Genomic DNA, 25,039 nt, shown 5'->3' with positions numbered 1-25,039 from the left:
TGAAGTCTCCGATTCGAACTTTTCAACTGTGATTGTTGTCTTTAATCTTCTATTAAAGTAAATTAAATATCTTTGGATTGTGGACTGTTGTTTGGGACAAAACAACATTTTATAGACAAAGAAACAGGATAGAGGTTTCGGGCACAACTTCACCTACTTTCAAGGTGCATGGAGAAGAGAAAAAAAGTCAACGCTCCAGCAACACAACAAGAACAACTTTATTAATAGACCAACGTGTTTCAGCTTGCGGCCTTCATCTGGGTCATCATCATCAAAACACAGTACAAGCAGTATTTAAAAAGCAGAAAAAAGGTAAAAGAAATATACAGAAACTAACAAATTATGTGCATCCAGATATGTATCAGCCAGTGGGGTTTCTACCAAGATGGGTTGGGTACATGGTCATGTGACTTCAGGCCAATCGTTATCCCAGACAGGCAGAGAGGCGAGTCGAGTATCTAATAAATGACATGGGTGACACCATATTTGGTCCATCAACCAGACAATACATATATATATATTTATATAAAACAATGTAAAATAATATATCATAAAAACCATTAAGAAACCACAATTATAATAGATATTTAGAGATGAGATATGATGTTGCTTCTCATTGAAATGCAACAGGACATATAACCAACCTATCTTATTATAGAACAAAATACTAATCAATTATTCAAGAAAATAATTGACAGAATAAAAGATAATGAAAATAAATGTAAGTTGCAGCCCTCTTAACAACGTAAGTCACTATCAGCTGTAAACATACTTGGAAACTTGCTTTGCTCCTTTTAAATGCAGAGAAACAGCATTTCCAGGTATGTGTTGACAGATTTTACGTGTTAAAAGTTGACTTGACTTGACAATTCAAACCAAATCTAGCATGAAACTACGTGGGACAGTTTCACCAACCTCCCCCCCTTCTCTCTTTCTGTGTTTCCTTTCTTACTTTCCTTTGCACGTCTTTGTCTGAGCGATCTTGTTTGGGTTCCTGCGGAGGTTTGTTTTGTCTAAAGTAACGCACAAAAGTGAAGGCGAGTCGATTCATGCGCGGAGATCAGGTGGAGATCTGGGCTGATTTGAGTCTTCCGAGGAAGAAAAGATATTTTCAAAGCAGCCGAGCCGCCTCTGAGCTACTGTGTGTGTGTGTGTGTGTGTGTGTGTGTGTGTGTGTGTGTGTGTGTGTGTGTGTGTGTGTGTGTGTGTGTGTGTGTGCTGAGAGCAGGTGAGGCTACAGTGCCTTTCTCAAGGGCATAAGACTGGTGACACACAGGAAGCATTAAAACAGTCACATGTGTTTGTGTTTGTAGGCTCAGCGTGGTGGTAACCTTACAGACTTCTGAGGGTTGAGACACTTTTAATTATAAAGTATTCAATGTTCATCTCATGCTTTGATCTGAAGTACTGATAACCATTATTCTTCTTCTTTGTATTCTTCTTCATATTCTTCTTCAGATTCTTCATATTTTTTGCATTGTTCTTCGTATTCTTCCTTGTGTTCTTCTTCTTCATTTTCTTCTTCTTCGTCCTATTCTTCATATTCTTCTCCTTCATCGTTGTATTCTTTTTCATTACATTGTTCTTCATATTCTTCTTCATATTCTTCTTCTTTGTATTCTTCATTGTCGTATTCCTCTTCATATTCTTCTTATTATTCTCCTTCTTCTCCTTCTTCTTATCATTATCATCATCATCATCACACCCACTCAGATATTATCATCATATATCATTATTCTTCCATTTTATTTGATCTATTACAGTTGTTCACAGCAATGTTTTTTGTCTTGTGACCCTTTAAAATATATCCATTATTCACCTGTTCACTTAATAAGCATCTGTAATGAAGTTGTCGGACTCGCTGTTGTGTCGATGTGAGGAGAGGTCGCCATGATTTCATTCTTTGTAATATAACTCGGATATGAATTATGAGCAGTTTTCCTTCTCATGTTAACTGATTTAAAGGATTTTTTAGAGGCTGGGAATCACTGGTCTATTATGAAATGATGATAAATGACTTTATTCTGCCTCTGAGTTAACAACATACAAACAGCTGGTTGATAACAATTCAAATTCTGACTGTTTTTAAAGTTGCATTCATTTATTTGTTGGCCACTAGGAGGCCGAAGAACTCAAACACATACCTATTAATCACTTTATAAAGTCGTTACAGTGAACGTGTTATCAAACAGTCATATATTTACATATCCAGCAGACACTGAACAAAGCTATCTTAACATTGGAGTCATGTTTGTGCCCCCCCCCCACAGAATTCACAAAACATCTGGCTATTAAGCTGCTACAGTAAATGTGCTCCAACACCAAAACTATGAGCTAAAAGAAGCCTGAAATCGAGCCCTTCCACATATTGTTCCCACATTGTATTAATTAATAAAACATATTGATGTGTGGAGCTTTCAGTGAAAACAGCCTGTTGATATCACGCACACACATTTTAACACGCACGCTGTGGATGTTTGTAAGTCATCAAGTTGACAGTTGTTTTATGCACAAATTCACATGAACTGTAAAGCTGCAGCTAGATGATGTTCTGCTTTATATTCATTACTATTGTTTGTTAATGTGGAATTGATTTTCTCAGACAGACACACACACACACACACACACACACACACACACACACACACACACACACACACACACATAAACACACACATAAACACACACATAGGTTCAGCCAAACATTCAAAGTATTCAGACATTGTTGTGTCTAGCCAGGTGTGTGTGTGTGTGTGTGTGTGTGTGTGTGTGTGTGTGTGTGTGTGTGTGTGTGTGTGTGTGTGTAAAGACCGGCTGGGCTGGTTTTGGTTTGGCAACAAAACAATGTTTGGACAGGAACATCATGTCTGGCTTACACGCACACACACACAAACACACACTGGCACACACACACATACATGTACTCTCACACACTAGATCTGACTCCCGCTGTCTCTTATGTAAGACACACACACACACACACACACACACACACACACACACACACACACACACACACACACACACACACACACACACACACCTGCAGTTTGAGCATAACAGGTCACCTTGAATATGTTTTGCTTGTTTTCAACTTTTAGCTCGATGTGAAAGTGTTGAGTCATCTGAAGACCTTCAACTACAACTGAGATTTGGGAAATATTGATTTTTTTTCATTTCATTTTTTATTTTATTCTGCTAAATTCTGCACAAATGGATCCACGACAAGAGTTTAACGTTTGATTCGTATGTACAGTTTGTTCGTTTTTGCAGCTTTAACTGATTTTTTAGCTGTTTTTAGCTGCTAGAAAACAATTATATCAAATTACAGTCACACTGCAATAGCTACAACAACAAATAGCATTGAATTGGATGTTCAACAAAGCAGTCAGCTCTGAATCTAGCCTCCATATCCAGAGTCTTAAAGAGGTAATAGTATATTTAATCTTATTTAATCTCTTTTTTAAGAGAGTTCAATACAAAAATGGCAGTAAAATTCATTCAAAAGTCTTTAAAGTCTTTTTTTTTTAACATAGTAAATTGAATAATTAGCAGTTTTTGACTGTTTATCAGAAAACAAGAAGACCTTTAGCACTTTTCTCTGTTTTCTGATGTTTCATAGACTAAAAAAGATAAAGATAAACTTAAAAAATGTGATATAGATTATTGTGATAAACATTTTATAATCATACACCTTTTCTCAAAGGCACTTTGGCTGCATTTAACTCTGCAGACAGAAGGGATTGAACCAGTAACTTTCCTCACTAACCTGATGCACTGTGAATGTGTTACTGTGTGTGTGTGTGTGTGTGTGTGTGTGTGTGTGTGTGTGTGTGTGTGTGTGTGTGTGTGTGTGTGTGTGTGTGTGCGCGCATGCATACACACCCACCGCAGACTGCTAATGATAACTATTATGTCTAGTATCACACTGGATCACAGCCATCATACTCAGAAACACACACACATGCACACACACACACACACACACACACACACACACACACAAACACACACACACAGCACTCTGCATGTGACCTCCTCTGTGCGACTCTGTCTGACTTCCCTCTCTCTTTCACATTAAAATGAACAGTGTGTGTGTTTGTGTATGTGAGACTCTCTGTGTGTGTGTGTGTGTGTTTGTGTATGTGAGACTGTGTGTGTGTGTGTGTGTGTGTGTGTATGTGAGACTGTGGGTGTGTGTGCGGGGGTGCGAGACGACAGGGGTAGTCTACCTCCTTCTGGCTAGAATTCTAATGAGCATTTCACACACACACACACACACACACACACACACACACACACACACACACACACACACACACACACACACACACACACACACACATACACACACACAGAGCCAGACAAGCAGCTGATAATGAGGTTTGATTTTCATATGTTTCAGACAGAATGCTCTGCAGGTCAGCTCGCACACAGAGGAGCTGTGTGTGTGTGTGTATGTGTGTGTGTGTGTGTGTGTGCGTGTATGTGTGTGTCTATGTGTGTTTAGTACCTCATTTGGACTTTTTCCCGGCAGTAACACAGAACTTGTCAGGACCAGTACTCCTCATGGGAACCAAAACCTGGTCTTAATGGAGCCAAACATTATTTCCTGGTCTCCTGGTTAAAGTGAGGTTAGATTAAGGTTACGGTTTGAGTTTCAGTTCGGCAGTGCTATGTCCTAAAAAGGATAGCTGTGCAAACTTGTGTGTGTGTGTGTATGTCTGGTCTTCTTCTATTTGTATTAGACATAACACACTCTCACTTTTTCCATTGTTAACATTAATGACTGTGTGTCCATTACAGCATTAGGTGTGTCATTTTTGCTATTTGTCTGCGTTTTGTCTCCATTATACTCCTCCTGTTCCTCGTGTTCCTCGTGTTCCTCGTGTTCCTCGCACAGCACAGCACAGCCAGACTTCTCTTTTCATTCTCACTTTATTTTATTTTATGTTTTTTTTTTTTTAAAGCACAGCCAGACTGCTGTTTGTGGTTACAATAAAAACAACATTTAAACTCTTAGAAAATTTGAAAACCATAGCTGCCACCTTTGGTTAATGTGTCACTCTGTCCTGACTGATTATGTTCTTATTGTATTTACGCAGTGTGATTTTATTGCTTTTAAAGTTAAATGTTCTGTTTTATTTTTGGGAAAAGTACATTTTTAAGATGTTAGACCACCAACTAATTGGCATTGTTCTGTGAAACAAAAGAAGTGAAACAAAAGAGTGAAAGTTATGAGCATTTATTAACAGATGTTGTCTCCTCTCGTCTTAAAGTCGGCATTATTTTTATGCCCTAAAGTGTTTTCGGATGGAAAATTATATCTTAAGTTATTGCAGTTTCAAAATAAAGTACAGAAAGCTCCAGACAACAGTTGGCAGACAGAAGGAAACTATTATACATGCAAAAAAATAGGGCTGCAACTAATTAACTGACTCATTATTTTCATTATCGATTCATCTTTTCATTATTATAATCAATTAGTCGTTGGGTGCAATGATGTGGATAAAATGTGGAATAATTTCCAAAAAGTCCACAAAGATATTCAGTTTACTATCATAAAGAAATAAGGAAACAAGAAATTGTTCACATTTTAAAGGCTGGAATAAGAGAATTTGAGCATTTCTTCTTAAAAAAAATACTCAAAATGATAAATCAGTCATTTAAAAGGCAGGATGAATTAATTTGTATAGCACATTTCAACAGGACAGTTAGGATAAGATAAAAAAGTGACACATGGCAACATAAAAAGACACTTAAACATGATGAAAAGTGTTAAATTGGACGTTAAATTCAGCTAAAATAGAGTAAGAGATCAAATCAGGAGAATAAAAAGTTAAAACAGACAGCAATGAATTAACTAATCCTCTGACTAATCACTGCAGCTATTAGATATAATGAAAGCTTTAACTATGATCTAACCGCAGTCCATTTAAAAGAAACACAACAATGAGAATAAAACTGTCCTTTCATAACATTACATCATTCTCATGAGTCAGCATGACGAGGTAGAAAGTAATAGTGAGGTGGTATTATTATTCAAAATAAGGCAAAATTAACTCATGAAAATGGCTTTAGAGCTTATTATCAACCTCAGTGATGTTTGCAACTAGTCTTAAATCATCTCAAATGAACGTGGGATGCTTTGCTCTAATCAGCTGTTCATGCACGGTGCCTAAAAGTGATACATTGGACGTTAAATTGAGCTAAAATAGAGTATGAGACAGATAAAAACAGGAGAATAAAAGGTTTAAATCAGATGGCGATTAATCGTCTGTCGATCACTGCAGCTCTAAATACAAATACGACCAAGATAATGAAAGTTTTAACTACAAACTAACCACATAGTCCATCGAAAGAAATACAACAATGAGAATAAAACTGTCCTTTCATAACATTACATCATTGTCATGAGTCAGCATGACGAGGTAGAAAGTGATAATAAGGCAAAAGCAACTTGTTAAAGTGACTTTAAAGCTTATTATCAACCTCAGTGTTGTTTTTCAACTAGTCTTTAATGATCTCAAATGAAAGTGGGATGCTTTAAACGTTCTTTTTTTTCATAGTCAAAAGGTTCAAAAGGTCACAGCAGCAGTACAACGAGGACTTATCGAGATACGAGTCGCTTTCATTTTCACGCTGACCCGTGCAGAATATCGACTATCGGAGGCTGTGACCTACTGTACTCGCTGATAGCGTTAGCATAGCTAGCGTTCCAGGTGGGACTCACAGTTTAACACGGGAGTCCCCTGGATTAGCACGCTAAATTTAGACCAACGCTCTCCTCTCTCCTCTCTACTGATCTACTCTATTTATTCCACCATGTTCTACTCACACTATATTCTCATCATGTTTCCTCTTCAATTACTTGCAGAGATTGTAGGAAATAATGAGGAAGAAGCCCTTTGAACAGGATATAAATGAGTGTGAAGGGAAGCTCTGAAATGTATTAAACATTTTGTACATACAGTCTGACATCTGATATAAAGTAGATGTACATATAACGTTACGATTGATGCCCTTCCTTCACATGTTCTCGATGTTTGACATTCAGCAGGGGGCGTCTCGTAATCCAGTAAGGACGTGAGCCAAGAACGTTGTCGTGCCACTAAAATAAAAAATGTAGTTGAGCCAAGAACGCCGTCGTGTTGGAGACTCTTCAACGTGGCACAACATATGTAGAATAGTCTGTTGAAAGGTGTGTGGTGATAAAATGTCCCAGTATGAAGTGTTAAGTCATTTAAAGCATCACCTCGGGTTTATGGGAAATGATTAAAGACATTTTTCAGCATTTTGTCACATTTAATAGACCAAACAATCCTCGTTAGCTTCCGTAAGGTGGTCGCTCGTCTTCCTGGAGTCCAATTAAAAGCAACAAATAATAATACATATAATCACAGTGTCAGTAAATAAGATAAGGTAAAACAAGCCAAAAGATCAGAAAAATAAGTGAAAATAATTCTGCATATGAAACAATACAAAATAATAGATAACAATTATTAAAAAATAATAAATAAAAAAACAGAAAAACATTCATTTATTTATTTTCACAAATAGAAGAGAAAGGCATTCAAATTAAAAAATAAATGACAGATTAATCAATAATGAAAAAAATACATTAATATTATTAATAATATTTTTTATAATACTTCTACTAATGATAATTATTATTATTTATATTTATTTTTTATATTGATAATAATAATAAAAATAATAATAAACTTTCTTTATAGAGAACCTTTCATATAAGGGATGTAGCTCAAATTGATACAAATAAAAATATAATAACAGCAAAAAAATATATAAACACATATAATTTATATAATATAAATATAAAATAAGTAATGTATGTATATATCATGATAATTATTTTTCAGGTATTTACTGAATTAGATAAAAACAGGCTTTTCTATTGGTTTAAGTTGTTCATTGTATTACATTTTACTGTGTTTCAGTCAGAACAGTCAAACTGCATTCACTGTGACAGTACCTTATCTAAATCTCCCACTGCTGCTACAGTGTGTGTGCTCGTGTGTGCTCGTGTGTGCTTGTGTGTGCGTGTGTGTGCTCGTGTGTGCGTGTGTGTGCGTGCTGCGTGTGCGCGTGTGGTCCCAAACCAGACGTGTAGACGTGTTGGAAATGACGTTTCCTTTTTCAGACTGAAGACTGGTGAAAGATGAGAGTCAGAAAGGAGTCGGATAGAAAGATGAGGAGGGATGATAATTGAGCCCCCCCCACTACACACACACACACACACACACACACACACACGCACGCACACACACACACACACACACACACACACACACACACACACACACACACACACACACACACACACACACACACAGGACCCTCTCCATTTTCCCACTGTTGAAACCGGCAATGGGAGTTTTGTGGACCAAAGTTCCCACACTTGTTGGCTGCACCATGACCGTGGCTTCCAAAGTCAATGGAGAGGGAGTGTGAGTGTGTGTGTGTGTCTATGTGTGAGAGTGTGTCTATGTATGTGTGTGTTTGCTTGTGTGTGTGTGTGTGTGTGTGTGTGTGTGTGCACCCCCCCCCCTTCCACCCTTTATAGCCTTTCTCATGGAAATTGGCAAGCAAATTGTGTGCACCTATGACCTATAAGTCTCTCTCTCTCTCCCTCTCTCTCCCTCTCTCTCTCTCTCTCCCTCTCTCTCTCTCCCTCTCTCTCGCTCTCTTCCACACACACACACATACACACATGCACACACATGCACACACACACACACACACTCTCTCTCTCTCTCTCACACATAGACACACACAAACGCACACACTCACTCTCTCTCTCTCACACATAGACACACACAGCTGTCTGTGCTATTTCTGACTACCCAGACTGTCGAGTCATCCGAGGACTGAGAAAGGGGAGGAGGGAGGAATTAGCAAGCTTCTCTCTCTTCCTGCCCTTTTTCTCCTTTCCTTTCTCCCTTTCTTCTCTTTTCATCATTTATTTTGTTTCTCTTTTTCTCTTTTCCTTTCTTCTTTTTGCCACTCCTATCTAAACCTTCTTTTTTTTCACTTCCAGCCTTATCTTTCTCCTTCGTTCCCTTCTTAAAGTCTTAAGGTGCTTTCTTTTTTTTTCTACTCTTGCATATAATTTCTCTCTTGCATACTTTCTTTTTCTTCCTTCCTTTCCTTTCCTTTCCTCCTCCCTCTACTGCATCCTACCCTCTCTCTTTTTTTCCTCTCTTTCCAACTTCTTTCCTTATACCACCACATTTTCTTCCTTTCCTCTCAAGTCTCTATTCCTTCCTTCCTCCTCTCGCATATCATCGTCTTTTTTTCACTCCTCTCTTCCTCCTCCCACCACCATTCTCCTGACCCCCTCCTCCCTCCCCCTGTCTGTCTGCTCTCTCCGAGCCATCTGACTCGGCAATGACCGCCTGTGACCTTTTAGCTGAATGCAGCAGGAGGAGGAGGCAGATAGACGGAGAGCAGGCAGCGGATGACAAATGAGCTAATTGCTTTAGATTAACCGTGGAGTGTCTGCCTGCCTGCGAGGCTCGCTGCCTCCTCCTGTCTAGACAACACCGCAGAGGGAGGGAAGAGCTCCGCCGTCTCTCCGTCTCTCTCTCTCTTTCTCTCTCTCTTTCTCTCTTTCTCTCATGCAACATGACTGCGAAAGTGAAAATATTTTAATAAGGCCTTCTTTTTTTATTTATATATATGATGTTGTTGTTTTCTTCCAAATTGCACAAAGGAGCTTAAAAGAGATGTAACTTCTGAGTAATAGTGTCACATGATGAGGTCAGTAATATGCACGCAGCTGAAGCCGAAATGTTAAAGGGATATTACAACAATTTAGTAGACTCACAAGAGGCAGATTTTTTATTTATTTAGTATTACGTGAAGAGTCATCATCGATTGATCTACCAATTATTTTTTTCAATTGATCATTTAGTTCATAAAATATAATGAAAAACTGTTCATTTATTTCCCATAGCTCTGGATTTGTCTAACAGTTTCATACCCAAATATATTCAATTTATACATAGTATAATATATAATATAAGAAGTCTAAACAGATTATTTTTCTTTTGATTGACCAATTGATTAAACAACTAATCACTTCAGCTCTAGTCTATACAGTTATCCTATCCTATCCTATCCCATCCCATCCCATCCTATCCTATCCTATCCTATCCTATCTCATCCTATTCTATTCTATCCCATCCCATCCCATCATATCCTATCATATCCTATCATTTCCTATCATATCCTATCATATCCTATCCCATCCCATCCCATCCCATCCTATCCTATCCTATGCTATACTATCCTATTTGATCCTATCTCATCCTATTCTGTTCTATCCCATCCTATCCTATCCTATCCTATCCCATCCCATCCCATCCCATCCCATCCCATCCTATCCTATCCTATCCTATCCTATCCTATCCTATCCTATCCTATCTTATCCTATCCTATCCTATCCTATCCCATCCCATCCTATCATGTCCCATCCCATCCTATCCTATCCTATCCTATCCTATCCTATCCTATCCTATCCTATCATATCCTATCCTATCCTATCCTGGCCTATCCTATCCTATCCTATCCTATCCTATCCTAGCCTGGCCTATCCTATCCTATCCTATCCTATCCCATCCCATCCCATCCCATCCCATCCCATCCCATCCTATCCTATCCTATCCTATCCTATCCTATCCTATCTTATCCTATCCTATCCTATCCTATCCCATCCCATCCTATCATGTCCCATCCCATCCTATCCTATCCTATCCTATCCTATCCTATCCTATCCTATCCTAGCCTGGCCTATCCTATCCTATCCTATCCTATCCTATCCTATCCTATCCTATCCTATCCTAGCCTGGCCTATCCCATCCTATCCTATCCTATCCTATCCCATCCCATCCCATCCCATCCCATCCCATCCCATCCCATCCTATCCTATCCTATCCTATCCTATCCTATCCTATCCTATCTTATCCTATCCTATCCTATCCTATCCCATCCCATCCTATCATGTCCCATCCCATCCCATCCTATCCTATCCTATCCTATCCTATCCTATCCTATCCTATCCTATCCTATCCTAGCCTGGCCTATCCTATCCTATCCTATCCTATCCTAGCCCTGGCCTATCCTATCCCATCCCATCCTATCCTATCCCATCCCATCCCATCCTGTCCTCTCCTATCCTATCCTATCCTATCCTATCCTATCCTATCCTATCCTATCCTATCCTATCCTAGCCTGGCCTATCCTATCCTATCCTATCCTATCCTATCCTATCCTATCCTATCCTATCCTATCCTATCCTATCCTATACCATTTTATTATTTTCATTATGTTAAGAAGTGAGTTTGTCTACACCTTATTTATTTATGTATTTAATATAATTCAAACTTAGCTCATTATTTAAATTCAAACTTTAACACACTGAAAACGTGAACTGAACCTCTACTGTGTACCTTATGTTTACCTGTTGTTGTTTTCATTGAGGTTTATCATACCTGGCTGCTATTTCATTTCCCTCTGGGGATGAATAAAGTTATCTATCTATCCGTCTATACAGTCAAAGTTGATGTAGTAGAGGCTGACGTTTTAGTTCCTCATTGTCATGGGTCAAGCTCTAAAAACTGTAAATCTTTCTTAACACTCACATCTGTCATTGTCTTGTAACAAAGTCTCTGTTATAAAATTGTAGTGTGAGATAACCCAGTAAAACTGTTGCAATGCCCCTTTAACTTCCAGTAAGTCTTGTGTCTTAACCAGAGAGGAAAAGATTTAAAGTCGCTGAGTCAGCTGTCTGAGGAAGGTGCAAAGGACAGATATCAGTCCTGAGTTTTGATTGGCCAGTCTGGTTGTTTTTTTTCTAAAGGGTGTCTAAACCAGCAGTAGCAGCAGCAGCAGCAGCAGCAGCGTGTAATACGAGCATGTGAGGCGTCCACAGTGTCGCTTTTAGTGAGAAATGAGGCCTGAATCAAGAATAGAATAGCAAGACAAGCCTACACAAACCTATAAAGCCAAATAATTTCGTTTTTTTCCCCAGATCTTTTCAGGCTTTGACTTTTAGCTTCAGTATTTCTGGATGCAGTTATTTATAAAATATGTGAAAAATTGTGCAGTTAAAGTCATTATTTTCTTTCCAGTTTGGCAGAAACGTAGGATGTTGCAGACATCCTGGAATTTACACACCTCCGAAACCTCTTTTCAGTATCCTAGAAAAAAAACCCAAACATGTTATTGTGTATCCTCGTTGAAACGTGTTTTGGCCTTAAGGATGTTTTTCACTGGTTGCGTCTGTGCACCATATTTGCTTCGACGGTGTTAGAATAATGTTGTCATGCCAAAAAAGCTTCGGAAATTGAAAGGGAAAGGAAGAAGAGAAGGAGGTGGAGTGGCTAAGGAAGGAGACATAGAAGAAAGAGCATTTGCATTTGTTTTTAAGTGTTTTTAAGCTATGAATAAGCATGAAAAATAAGCTAAAAAAATGCACCCAAGCATGTTTTTCTGCTTAGCTGAAAGGGGAAAAAATGTGGATCAATATTATTATGTAATCTTGTTGCACCTTCTTTTGGAAATATGCTCATGATGTGCAAAAAAAAAAACATCTGGATGGAAACATGAGAGACTGACTTTTTCTGTTAGTCTGCAGCGTAGAAGGAGCGAGGAGAGAGAAAAGGAGGAAGTGAAAGACAAGGAAGAAGTAATAGAGAGAGAAAAGGAGAGCGTGAAAAATGAGAGAGGACAAGAACGAGGAGGGAGGGAGGAAGGGAGGGAGGTCTGCTGACTGATCCGCTGACCTCCCCATTTGGGAGCTGACAAGTTGCACTGCAGGCTGGGAGACACACACACACACACACACACACACACACACACACACACAGTCAGCTGCTCAGTGTGTGTTTTTTTTTATTTTTTAAGTATTTTTCTTGAATTATGACTCATCAAATCCAAGAAGCTGAATGGAAACAACTTACATTTCCTCCGTATTGCGACACACCTGTCACACGCTGTGATGACTGAAGCAATAACCAATAAAAAAAAAGCCATAAATTCAGCGTGTAATTACTTGTCAAAGAATGTAAGACTCCGAAACTGGAAGAAAAATGTAATAAAAGTGACTCATGTTGTAACTTCTAATGAAAAAAACAAACATCTTCATTCAGATACATTAATGCAGCCAGCAGGGAACAGAGTTATCACATTGTAAACATACTGCAGCTGGATCAGAGCCATCATGTCATCATTTACTGTTTGTCACTACTTCCAGATGTGCTTCTTCCTGCAGCTGTAGAAGAAAAGGAAACAACATGTAAAGTTAGGCAGATTTTTGAGGAAAGAAAAGAAAGAAAGAGAAGAAAAAATAAACATTGGATTCTCAACAAGCAAACATCTCAAGTGAAATCAAAACTAGAGAAGAAGAAGCTCTTTTTTTCTCTCTAGTTCACTGACAGTAGAGCTGCAATGATTAGAGTTAAGGTTAGTTAGTCAATTAGTTGTTTTGAGTCATTTTTTAAGTAAAACATATGAAAAATCTCTGGTTCCAGCTTCTTAAATGTGAATATTTTATGTTTTTTTTAGTCCTCAATGACATTAAATCTGAATATCTTTAGGTTGTGGACTGTCAGTAGAGACAAAACAAGACATGTTAGGTTCAGCATTTGGCTTTGGATAACAGGGATTCACATTTTTCACCATTTTATAGAATAAATGACTCAATTAATTGATAAAAAATCATTGATAGATTACTTGATAAAAATGGTTAGTTGCAGCTTTGCAGGAGAGTCTTTGGCAGCTTGAAAGTAATGAAAACACACAGAAGTAAAGTTTTCAGTAAGAATCAGTGACAAGTTCCTCAGTATTGTTATTAGTTGATTAAATATATCATCATTTTTTAATAACGTAACTATGACTACGTATTAATTTGAAAAGATAGAAGAAAAAAAATAGAAAAAGAAAGGAAGGAAGGAAGATAGACGGATGGAGTTCACTGCCAGCTGACCAAACAGAGAGAGACAGACAAGCTGTCACACACACACACACACACACACACACACACACACACACACACACACACACACACACACACACACACACACACATGGATCATGCTCACTTTTGGGGACATTGCATAGACTTATATTAACTTCCTGGAGTCATATAACAACTACACTCTTATCCTAACATTAACTACTGACCCAAAGATGAACTTTTTCTCCAATATGGTGACAACTGGAGCTTTTTGTCTCCGATTAGTCAAACCGCCTTAAGTTTGAAATTTGTCCTTAAGGCCTCCGAGTGTCTTCACACAGATGGCGAGGTCGGCATCACGGTGTGTTCAAGTGTCTCAAGTTTCTTTTAGCTTCTAACAGTTTTCTTTAATTCTCTCCTTGCTCCCTTTCTTTCCTTCCATTCTTCCTGAAGTCTTTCTTTCTTTCTTTAACATGTTGAATTGAAGTAATAATAACTAAAATATTTCTAAAATCAAAAGTACAAGTGGAAAAATTGGAAGTGGCGACCATGCGACTGTCTGATGAACTCAATAACTTCAGTTTACTCATACTCAGCGTGTGTGTGTGTGCGTGTGTGTGTGTGCGTGTGTGTGTTTGTGCGTCATGCTAACTAAGCAACAGTTCACACATTAACCCGTCATGTTTTTTACAGCTGAAAATAGACTCAGACACAGACTCCTAAACCTCCTCACTCATCTAACTTATATTTAAATGAATTTCTCTCTGTAACTATTCAACATATTTTCTGTATTTCAACACATATTAAAAACACACCTAGCCTTCATCCTGGGTCATCCTGTACATCCTTATCATGTTACTTACATTACTACATTTCTGATTAATATGCTTAATGCTCTTTATATCCTATTTTCCTTTATATCCCTTTTCCTCTGTTTTATTTGTATTAGTTTTGAATGTTTGGCAGCTTAGAAGAACACAAACAGCAAAATAATCCACAGTTTCCCAATACTATTCAGCTTTCTCAGTGATTTTGTCATTAAAAAAAGGGGAAATGTGTTCCTTTCACATGGAGTAGTCACTAAAGGAATATTCCACAGAAAATATTTTTAATGTCTCAGCACTTGTAGGGTTTTAATGTGGCTCTGGAAAGTTTATTTATCTTGCTGCTTTATGGAGAACTGAAATGTTCTTCAGTTCAGCTTCTTAAATGTGAGAATCTGCTGCTAAATTTAATATTTTTTAAGTTTTCGACTGTCACTTTGGACAACTTTTGGGTTTCCTGGTCATAAAAATCTCTTTCTGTTCGATTATAACGCAGTCATTAACGTTATTAATCCATTACTAAATGCTGTTTGGTTTTACATTTGTTAATAAGACATTAAAGCTGCAGAAAATGTATGTTAGTAAATCATTAAGAGCCAATAGATTTTCATTTTAACATTGAAATATCAGCCGATACCGATATTTGGCCGACATTCCTAGTATTTATCACACCCTTGTATGCTTGTGTAGAACATATATCGTACTCTTCTGTGCTTTAGACCTTCATTATTGTCCAAAAAGCCTATTAAAAACAAGAGGTCAGGTCAAGGAATTTACAACGTAGGACAAGTCAGACAGGTTGATATATGTAGCACAACAAGCTAGAGAAGCATGAAGCAGCACAGATCTACTGAGGACACATGAAAGGTTATGATGTCTTTGCACATATTGATCCACAGATGAGTTTTCTCTAAAGTTTATTGCTTTAAATCCTCACTCGATTTTTTTGTTATTTTTCTATATAATAATAATAATGAGAAGTTGAAGCTTCAGACTGTCCCTCCCCTCTCAGCCCTCTCAGCCTCGTCTCTGTCTCATCATTATTCTGCCCGGCCCTCTGACCCATCTGTCTCTCCCAGACGCTCCCACCACTCCCCCTCTTCTTTTCTCTCCCTGTTCTCTGTCTCTTTTTTCCTCTTCCCCCCCCCCCCCTTTCTCCCTCCTCCCTCACGTTGACCCCTTTTGTTCACAGCTATTTGGTGGTGGTTGTTGTGGAAGTGAGGGGGGAGGGGGGTGCAGTAGGGGTCTGGTCAGCTGTTTCCTCAATGTGTTTGTGTGTGTGTCTGGACGGTGTGTGGGAATGCGCGTGAGAAAAAGTGAGAGACAAAGCTTGGTCCAGCCTCAGAGTGTGTGTGTCAGCCGGAGAGGACACACGCGGTGGTGGAGCATCCGCAGGCAGGACATGTAGTTTGGGACTTTATTACTGCAGAGGGAAGTTTTTGTTTTTTAGATTTTCTTTTTTTTCTTCCTTTTTTGTTTCATTTGAGCTCGTTAACTGTCTCTCGGGGAGAAGATTTGTGGTTATAATCACTGGAATATAAAACAAATCTACTCAACTCTTGATCCTGTAGAGCAAAGTGAGAGTATGCAGCCTTCACCAGGGAGTCACAACCATGACAACTGTGTTCAGACGCAACTGTGCGGTGAGTTTGGCACATTTTTGGCTTTAATTTCCCCTGTATGTTGATGTGTTTCATACAGTATGGATAGAGGATGGATACTGCTGCAGATTACAGAAGTAAATCTATCTTTAAATGTTGTTGTTTATCCCTGTAGAGTTATCCAGAACAATTAGCCAATTAAGCAATTAGTTGATTCACAGAAAATGAGCTATTTTAATGATTTGTTGTCATTTATAAAGCAAAAATTCACAATATTCTTAAGTTTCTGCAGCTTCTCTTTGTTTTTTAACCTTATAAATGTAATATTTCTAAGTGTTTGACTGTTGAATCTGTCACTTTGGGCAACTTTTGGGCTTCCTGTTCATATAAATCTCTTTCTGATTGATAATAACGCCGTCATAAACATTACTAATCCATCACTTAATGCTCTTTGGTTTCTTATTCGCTAATAATAAGCTATCAAAGCTGCAGAAAATGTGTGTTAAAGTAAAGTAAGTCATTAAGAGGCCAATAGACTTTAATTTTAACATCGATTCAGCAGGTTTGGAGTCGTTAATGATACTAATAAATAGATTTTTTTTATTGATTTCTTTTAACACAGTCTCCTGCAGCTCTACTCTAGAAGATAAAGTTAAAGTTTGTTAATTGGAGCAGTTTTATAGATGATCTGCAGCTAAAAAAGACTCATAACTGATCTATAATCATTAGTAAAAAAAAAAGTTAAACTCTTAATAAAGCCGTTAAAAAGAATGTTTATTGCGACATAAATCAATACAGTTGACGAGGATTTGAACCACACTTCTCACCTTGAGCATATAGACTCTGGGTGTTTGGAAAATGTGGTTTGGGCTGCTTAATTTGGAAGATTGACAACATGTTTCTGGGAGCTGTAGCTCTGCTCTAATAGTCAAGTTGGAGTTTGCTCTAAAGATGTATTTATATGTCATGAATTGAGTCATTTAGTGGAGTGATGTTCAATTCAGAAACTCGAGTTGGTGAAATAAAAGGTGAAGATGAAGGTGGCGTCCAACCTTCTTTCATTCAGACGTTTTGCTTCTGCAGCAATAGCGTGTGAAACAGGAAAGTGACTCAGAGCTCCTCTGAATTTTGATGCTTGCTTTTAAGGCCTGCTGGACCTGTGTGTGCGTGTGTGTGCGTGTGTGTGTGTGTGTTTGTTTATAAGGGTGACTAGTGTTTTTGTATCAAGTCACCCTCATTTGCCATTTTTTGATGTTAGGCTTCAGTGGAAGTTACATGAACCGGTTAAACCAGTTTAATAACCAGTTTGATAAGAATCATGTGTCTGTGGTTAAATTTGTAGAATTTTATGAATGAGTTATCACAGTCACATGACCGTCTCTCTCTCTCTCTATCTCTGCGTCTCCTTCATGCTTTGTAATGGTTAGCTGGGACATAACAGCACTGTGAGAACTGGTGTGAACTGTCTGGAAAACAGTGTGTGTGTGTGTGTGTGTGTGTGTGTGTGTGTGTGTGTGTGTGTGTGTGTGTGTGTGTGTGTGTGTGTGTGTGTGTGTGTGTGTGTGTGTGTGTGTGAGCGTGTGAGAATGTGTGAGAGAGTGTGTGTTTCTGCAGGCTACTTTATGTTCCTCTGTCTGACTTGGCCCTGACCTATGCCTGCTCCCTGTGAAAAAAAAAAGAGTGTGAGAAAAAAGGCTCTGTGTGCGTGGGTGTGGTGTGTGTGTGTGTGTGTGTGTGTGTGTGTGTGTGTGTGTGTGTGTGTGTGTGTGTGTGTGTGTGTGTGTGTGTGTGTGTGTGTGTGTGTGTGCGTGGTTGCGGGTGGTGCTGGTGGTGGTGGTGGTAGAAGTGGGGGGTTTAGAGCAGACTGTCTCTAAACAAAGCTTGCCCTGTCTGTCTGGTCTAGCTGTGTATGTGTGTGTGTGTGTGTGTGTGTGTGTGTGTGTGTGTGTGTGTGTGTGTGTGTGTGTGTGTGTGTGTGTGTGTGTGTGTGTGTGTGTGTGTGTGTGTGTGTGTGTGTGACCTCTACATAAGGACTACATCTCTGTCTGGACTCTGTCTGAAAGCCTTTTTTTTTCTGTCTCACAAGACAGAAACATACAGACTTTGTTCTGTGTACATTTCACAGTTTATTCATTTACAGCCAGACACCATTTTATGAGTTAACGGCTGCTTTAACACACACTTTAGGTCTTTGTGTGTTTTTTAATGATTTATTTTTACCAACAAATCCAAAGAGAACGACCAAAACTAACATTATACATTTATACATAAGTATAAGTATCGTTATTCTTTATTTGGATCCTTCCACAGATTGGTCGCTACTCTTACTGGGGTCCAAACAACGACAGAAACAATAAAACTAACATAATTATATTAGGATTAGAAAGTTTCATTAAGGTTTAGATACAAATAAAAACATAATTGTCAAGATAGAAGCAAGATAGAAAAGTTCAACCACCAAAATAACTAAAAGTGCCACCAGATTTTAGTTCTATTTTATGTGTTTTATATTATTTCAAATGTCATTTTGCATGATATCTGTTCATTAGACTCGCCCTAAATGGGAAACGCTCATGTTAAAGCTACAGAAAACCGAGCTCCCTGTTAAAAAACTGCACCAATCTGTAGCCGAGATAAAAATATTGACATCACTATGACATCATCTGGGTCATTTTTCTCTCTTTTTAGCCGAAGCTCCTCCAGAAGCTCCAGAAGACTTTAAACAATCATTTTCACTTCAGGCTGAGTGATAACAAGTGAAGTAATCGGTGTGTGTTTTTGTGTCATTGCAGCCCAGCTGGAGTTCGTCCAGATCCTGGTGATCGTGGTGGTGATGATGGTGATGGTGGTGGTCATCACCTGCCTGCTGAACCACTACCGCCTGTCAGCACGCTCGCTGCTCTCCAGACACGCTCCGGCACGCAGGAGACACCTGCCGCTGGCCAATGTAAGTCAATCTATCTATCAGTGCTGTGTCCATGCTGTTTCATATCTGATCTATGATGGGTTTTTACAGATTTAGAAAAAGTCATAGGGGACGTGTTTGCTTCCATCTTTTTCTCTTCATGTGACAACTCTGTTTTCAGAGGGAACTGAAATGCAACGCAGTAAACCCAGGCTGCCTCTGGGAAAAATCAGGTTAATAAGCAGTCAGACGTTGAGTTTCGAAACTTCCTCCTACTCACAGAGGCTCCCAGGTGTCAGTTTCAGTTTTCGTCAGACTTTTTGATTAAATTACTTATGACTGGGCGGATGCATCTTCTCCTTTCCACAGAAACCAGACGTCTTGTTCACATGACATTTTAGAAATCAGATCAGTGTTCAGCTCCTCTGCTCCACTCAAATTAAAATATCAAAGAATGTGAGCTTCGTGCTTTCAGAGGACTTTACTGGAGTTCACCTCAGTTTATTTACAGAGTATTTTTAAAACAACAGAGGTTTAAAAGTACCATTAAATGATTTGATCTAAATAAAAAAGGACATATCAGATAGAAAATACATTACAATTAACTTAACTACTTTATGACTTTGTAAGAAAGTGTAAATAATGGAACTTGTGTCACCTCAGGTACATTTACACCTGCATTTCTATGTAAGTAAATGTGATCAGATAGCTGTCTGATGATTTACACCAAGATATTTTACCAAAGTGGCCTACATTTTGAAAATTGGCTGTCTAAATAATGGGAAATACTTGCCAGAGGAGTACTGCCTATTGAGAAGTAACTAAAGCTTTAAGATGAGCTGAAAAGATAAATAAATATCACATATTTAACAAGTTTTCATGGTAGACTTTTATGCAACGCAGAAAAATAAAGCAGGATATCAAAACTCAAAGCTAAAGGACATTACATATAAACAGCAGCATGTATTTAATCATGAATGAGAGAAATAATAACACCTTAATTGTAATATAATGTTAGTTAATTGGCCTACAGACTAAAATATCTCTATAGAAACATATAAAATAACTACATGATGTAATTATGTATTAAGGTCAGATATGAGATATATATGTAGGACAGCATGAGAACAGAGTAGATTTATACAAATGATGATGATGATGAAAACAATGGCGTTACTATATGTTGACATGGATGTGGTGATTGTAGTTATTCATCCTCATGTGGCATCCTGTGCAGGAAATGAGCATTGAAGACATTTCTTAATGAAAGAGAATCATCAGCCAAACACGGTTTGAAGAGACTGACAGCATGTGATCACAGTGATTAAACGCTGCTGCAGGCTAACGCTAACACACTGACTCACTTCTTCATCAAGAAACACGGCGGCAGTGACTGTTTCAAGACACACACACACACACATGGTCACGCACAAACACACACACACACACACACACACACACACACACACACACACACACACACACACACGCATACACATTGACTTGCACCTGAGGCTTCTGCAAACATATGACTTCACTTGTGCTCCCTGAATCACCTGCTACTGAATCACTAATGTGTGTGTGTGTGGCTCCAGTCTACAAGTAAGATGAGTAAAGGATGAAGCATAAACCTGCACATACACACACACAGACATCCACACACACCCACAGACACACACACACACACACACACACACCCACAGACACACACACACACACACCCACAGACACACACACACACACCCACAGACATACACACACACACCCCCACAGACATACACACACACCCACAGACACACAGAGTTCCTGATAAGCTCAGGGGAGTCACTGCTCTAGTTAAATTAGATTAGACACACTGACACACATGCGGTCAGACAGGCATTCAGAAGAAAGTGTCATCACATCATCAAAGAAAAAAAACCTGCATAAAAGGTGAAAAAGTAACCGAAATGAAGAGCTGCTACTGTTGTTGTTTCTCCTCATTGTGAGCTGTGACCCTGAAGGCATCACAAATTATTCAGTATCCACCGCAGTGATGTGTTCACTGTGGGGAAGAAATCTGTCCAAGTTCATGACTTAGTGGATTGTCGGGTCGGTTTTAGGTTTAAGTAGACTGATGCTAACTGACTGGAGCCACCAGTGTGACAATACAGCTGTTTAATGTTATTTTGGTCGTTAATTAGATGAAATTTATTTTAATCTATGTGATAAAAATTAGGCAAAAGGTTATGATGGATGTGTGTGTTTTTGTGTGTGTGTGTTAATTCACTTGCTCGGCATTTTGGAAAATATAATTTATTCTTCTCCTATTCTGACATTTTTATTTCTGTATGTTAAAACATTTAAATCTAATTAAAACTAAAATATAAAATATAATATGAGATTGACTGCCCAACAAAGATATATAAAGATTTTTTTTTAAAAGATAAAAAAAGGAAATTTAAGAAAATAAATGTGTAAAGCAGGAATAAGAGTCACTGAGACTTAAATACAAGACAGTGAAAATAAAAATAAAAATAATATATATTGTAGTAATAAGTGTGTTGTGCACCACTGGAGCCCTCTAGTGGACGAATATTAACCAAACAATACAATATACAATGTTGTGTCTCTGTAGTTTTTTACACACATTAAAGAAAACAACAAAAGTAAGAAGTGCTTTGAAATGACAACATCCTAATCAATTTTAAAGTGCGGTTTTACATTTTAAATGTGATTTGGATGTGTGCAGTCGCCCAACTGTGCAGCAAATGAACACAACAGCTGCTCACAGCTGGAAAAAAATTGTCCAACTGTTTTACAGTTGCTAAGAAACAGGAAGCACCCAACTGAGTCTGCACATTTATCAAATTTAGCATCTTTTTCCTCATCAGCTGCAGCCTGTCTTCCCAAAAAAATTGGCAGATAATGCTTTTAACACGCTAAATTTAGCTTTATTAAATGTCAGGTCTTTGGCAGGAAAAAAAGGTTTTTAATGATTCCCTCCAATGCGAGAAGATAGGTTATGGAAATATATCTTCTTTTGAATATGTGGCTCTTTAAGCTCTGTTCCCAAATACTGTGCAACCTTTTTTGGGGACTAAAAGGAGTGTGTTGTGTTCTTGATAACTGTGGACTGACTCAGCATGTGACAGAGCCGTCACACAACAGGTGGCATGCTCTGGACTCTTATTATCTCCAAAAGTCTGAACATTTTAAGGTTTAAATGACTGATGTTGCTCTCTCTGCTCATTCCTGTGTTTTTTCTTTCTTTTTATCTCTGTGCACACAAATGTTCAAACGGAAACAAGACTTTTCATGCTGTATTTGATAATTGGTGATAACATGTTAAAGTCACAGCTTGATTCATGTCTGCTGGTAGATGCTTTCTGCCGTGTGTCACCATAAAACAAAATGAAACATCCATTTCTGGAATACATACATCTATAAAAAGCGTCAATTAGAGTGTATGTATAGTGTATTAATTGGTATTTGCATGAATATGGTACATGTACTACTCTCTGTCTGCATTTATATGCATTGTTTTAAGGATCATTATTGACATGAAATTCCAATTATCTATTCAATTAGTTTAAATAGAAGTAAAATGACTCAATAATAATAATAAAATAGAGATTTAATTAGGTGTATTAAGGCTTGTATTCTCTTTGTCTCACAGGAGGGAAGTCTGTGGTCTTCTGATGGTACGGGGACAAGCAGTGGTCTCAATGAGGTGAGTTTTACTTAAACAAGCATGTAGTGTGAGTTTGATTTAAGTAAAAATCTGAAAAACTTACCAAGAACAAAAGTTAACCCTTTATGGGGCATTCATTGAAATACTTGGAAATTACAACCCTAGAGAGTTATTGGGGGATGACTTTTTTGCTTTTTTTGACTTTTTTCAAAATGTTTCATTTTTATGTTGCAAATCAAGGTAAATTAAGTTACCATATATGGTTCCTCACCAGTCTAGGGTAAAACATTTTCCAAAAAGTCTATATATAAAAAATTGAGAAGCATGGGGAGGCTATTTTGGATGTTTACGGAAGTTACCAAATAAATAAATAAATGTTACACAGTATGACTCAGCATTAATAATTAATAATTTGTTGTTGTTCCTCATGCAGCACCAGGTGTATAACCCCCGCGCCCCGGACCGAGGGGTCCCCTCCTCCTACCTACAGCGGGAGCCTCAGCACGCCCAGCCGCAGCCTCCTCTGCAGTCCCAGCGCTTCCAGCACACGTACGCCCCGAGTCGCTTCCAGCCGACGTACCCCTACCTGCCCCAGAGCCTCATCGATCTACCCCCCACCATCTCCCTCTCAGACGGGGAGGAGCCCCCGCCGTACCAAGGCCCCTGCACCCTGCAGCTCAGAGACCCGGAGCAACAGATGGAGCTGAACCGCGAGTCGGTCAGAGCCCCGCCTAACCGAACAGTGTTCGACTCCCTCCCCCTCGACCCCTCCAACTCCTGTCTGCAGGCCAGGTAACAAACAAGATGTCAGTCATGTGTTGTGTTCGAGATAACCGATAAATGATCATTATAATATCGCTTCAGTAGTGTTTTTCTAACAAGTTGAACGACTACTTTTTAAAATGATGTCCAAGTCCCCCCTTTTTCTATCAAAGATTATAAATGGTGACGTGATGACAGCGATAATGTATAAAAACGAATCACAGTGATGTTAAAATGCAGTTTTCAGTCATTGTATTAACTGTGATGTCAGTGTTTGAATGGATTTACTGAATTATAAAGGAGAAAAAAAGAAAGATGGAAAAAAAAAGACATAAACTTCTGAGAGATGATCTGCTGATAGTTTTATGGTTATTTCAGTTTTAGTGCTGAATCAAATAGAAAATACATTTCACAGTTCTATCTCTTGATTACTGCCCTCTCTTGATCTCTATCTCTATCTGTCTCTTGTTCGCACACAATTTCTCTTCCTTTTTATTTCACTTTATAGACTCCTCTAGTTACCGGCAGTGTTTGCTTTCACTGTTTACTGTCTGAACGGCGGTTAGTAGTAGCAGCTGCGAGGCGATCAGTGACGTTAAACTCAACTCCAGTAGTTCCAGAGTCATTAAAAAGTCCTACAACCAGACTAGTGAATGTTTTGGGCTTATATACTAAATTTAAAACCTTGTTCCTTTGGTCAAAATTCAGGTAATGTTCCTCATAGGACTGGTTATCATTTAAAGAATTACAATACCAGTACCAGTTTCGGTCGATACCTTCACCCTGTATAGCCTGAACCATCAAATAATAGCTAAAAAATTCTAATTTTTTGAAAGTGGAGAGTTTATTGGACCTTTTGACAAGTATGTAATTTAAAAAATAATTAAATAACACTTTGCATATATGAGTTTTATTTTATACTATATTTGATACATCTGGAAGTTCAACACTGCATTGGTTTATCTGTGCACTACATGTATCTGATCTTATACATCAAGTTTCTGAGGAAATAAATGATAACACTGATGATGTAGAGCTCTCAAAAAACAATCAAATATGATTTAGACAGTATAGTGTTAATTATATTATTATAGGGCCCTAATTCCTGAGTTACTAAAATGGTTTCTAGGCTCCTGAAAGGTTCCTATTGGAGTCGGTACAGTGTAAGAACTTCATTATCATTTTCCTGCTTCTACAGCTGGTGTCGTTTCCCATCAGTCTTATGTATCTCTATTGGTTTCTTCCCAGTTTGCAGGCCCCTCCTCCCAGCGTCCATCCAGGCATCAGCGTGTTAGAA

General features: G+C 38.4%; 1 protein-coding gene and 1 long non-coding RNA gene across 2 annotated transcripts in view; one reads left to right on the top strand and one right to left on the bottom strand.

The window, feature by feature from the left end:
* The window catches only part of LOC134004709 (uncharacterized), a 478,899-nt gene that overhangs the window by 153,028 nt on the left and 300,832 nt on the right, over window positions 1-25,039 (bottom strand). The gene's annotated exons all lie outside the window — the stretch shown is intronic.
* The window catches only part of pmepa1 (prostate transmembrane protein, androgen induced 1), a 55,538-nt gene that overhangs the window by 16,872 nt on the left and 13,627 nt on the right, over window positions 1-25,039 (top strand). The window contains exons 2-5 of the mRNA XM_062416522.1: window positions 19,195-19,349; window positions 22,966-23,019; window positions 23,414-23,772; window positions 24,991-25,032. Coding sequence (XP_062272506.1) covers window positions 19,195-19,349; window positions 22,966-23,019; window positions 23,414-23,772; window positions 24,991-25,032 — 610 coding nt within the window. The remainder of the gene's footprint in view (window positions 1-19,194; window positions 19,350-22,965; window positions 23,020-23,413; window positions 23,773-24,990; window positions 25,033-25,039) is intronic.

Source organism: Scomber scombrus, chromosome 3 (genome assembly GCF_963691925.1).
Source record: "Scomber scombrus chromosome 3, fScoSco1.1, whole genome shotgun sequence".
Taxonomy (NCBI): domain Eukaryota; kingdom Metazoa; phylum Chordata; class Actinopteri; order Scombriformes; family Scombridae; genus Scomber; species Scomber scombrus.
Note: the sequence above shows the minus strand (reverse complement) of the source record. Positions and strands in the feature narration are given on the sequence as shown.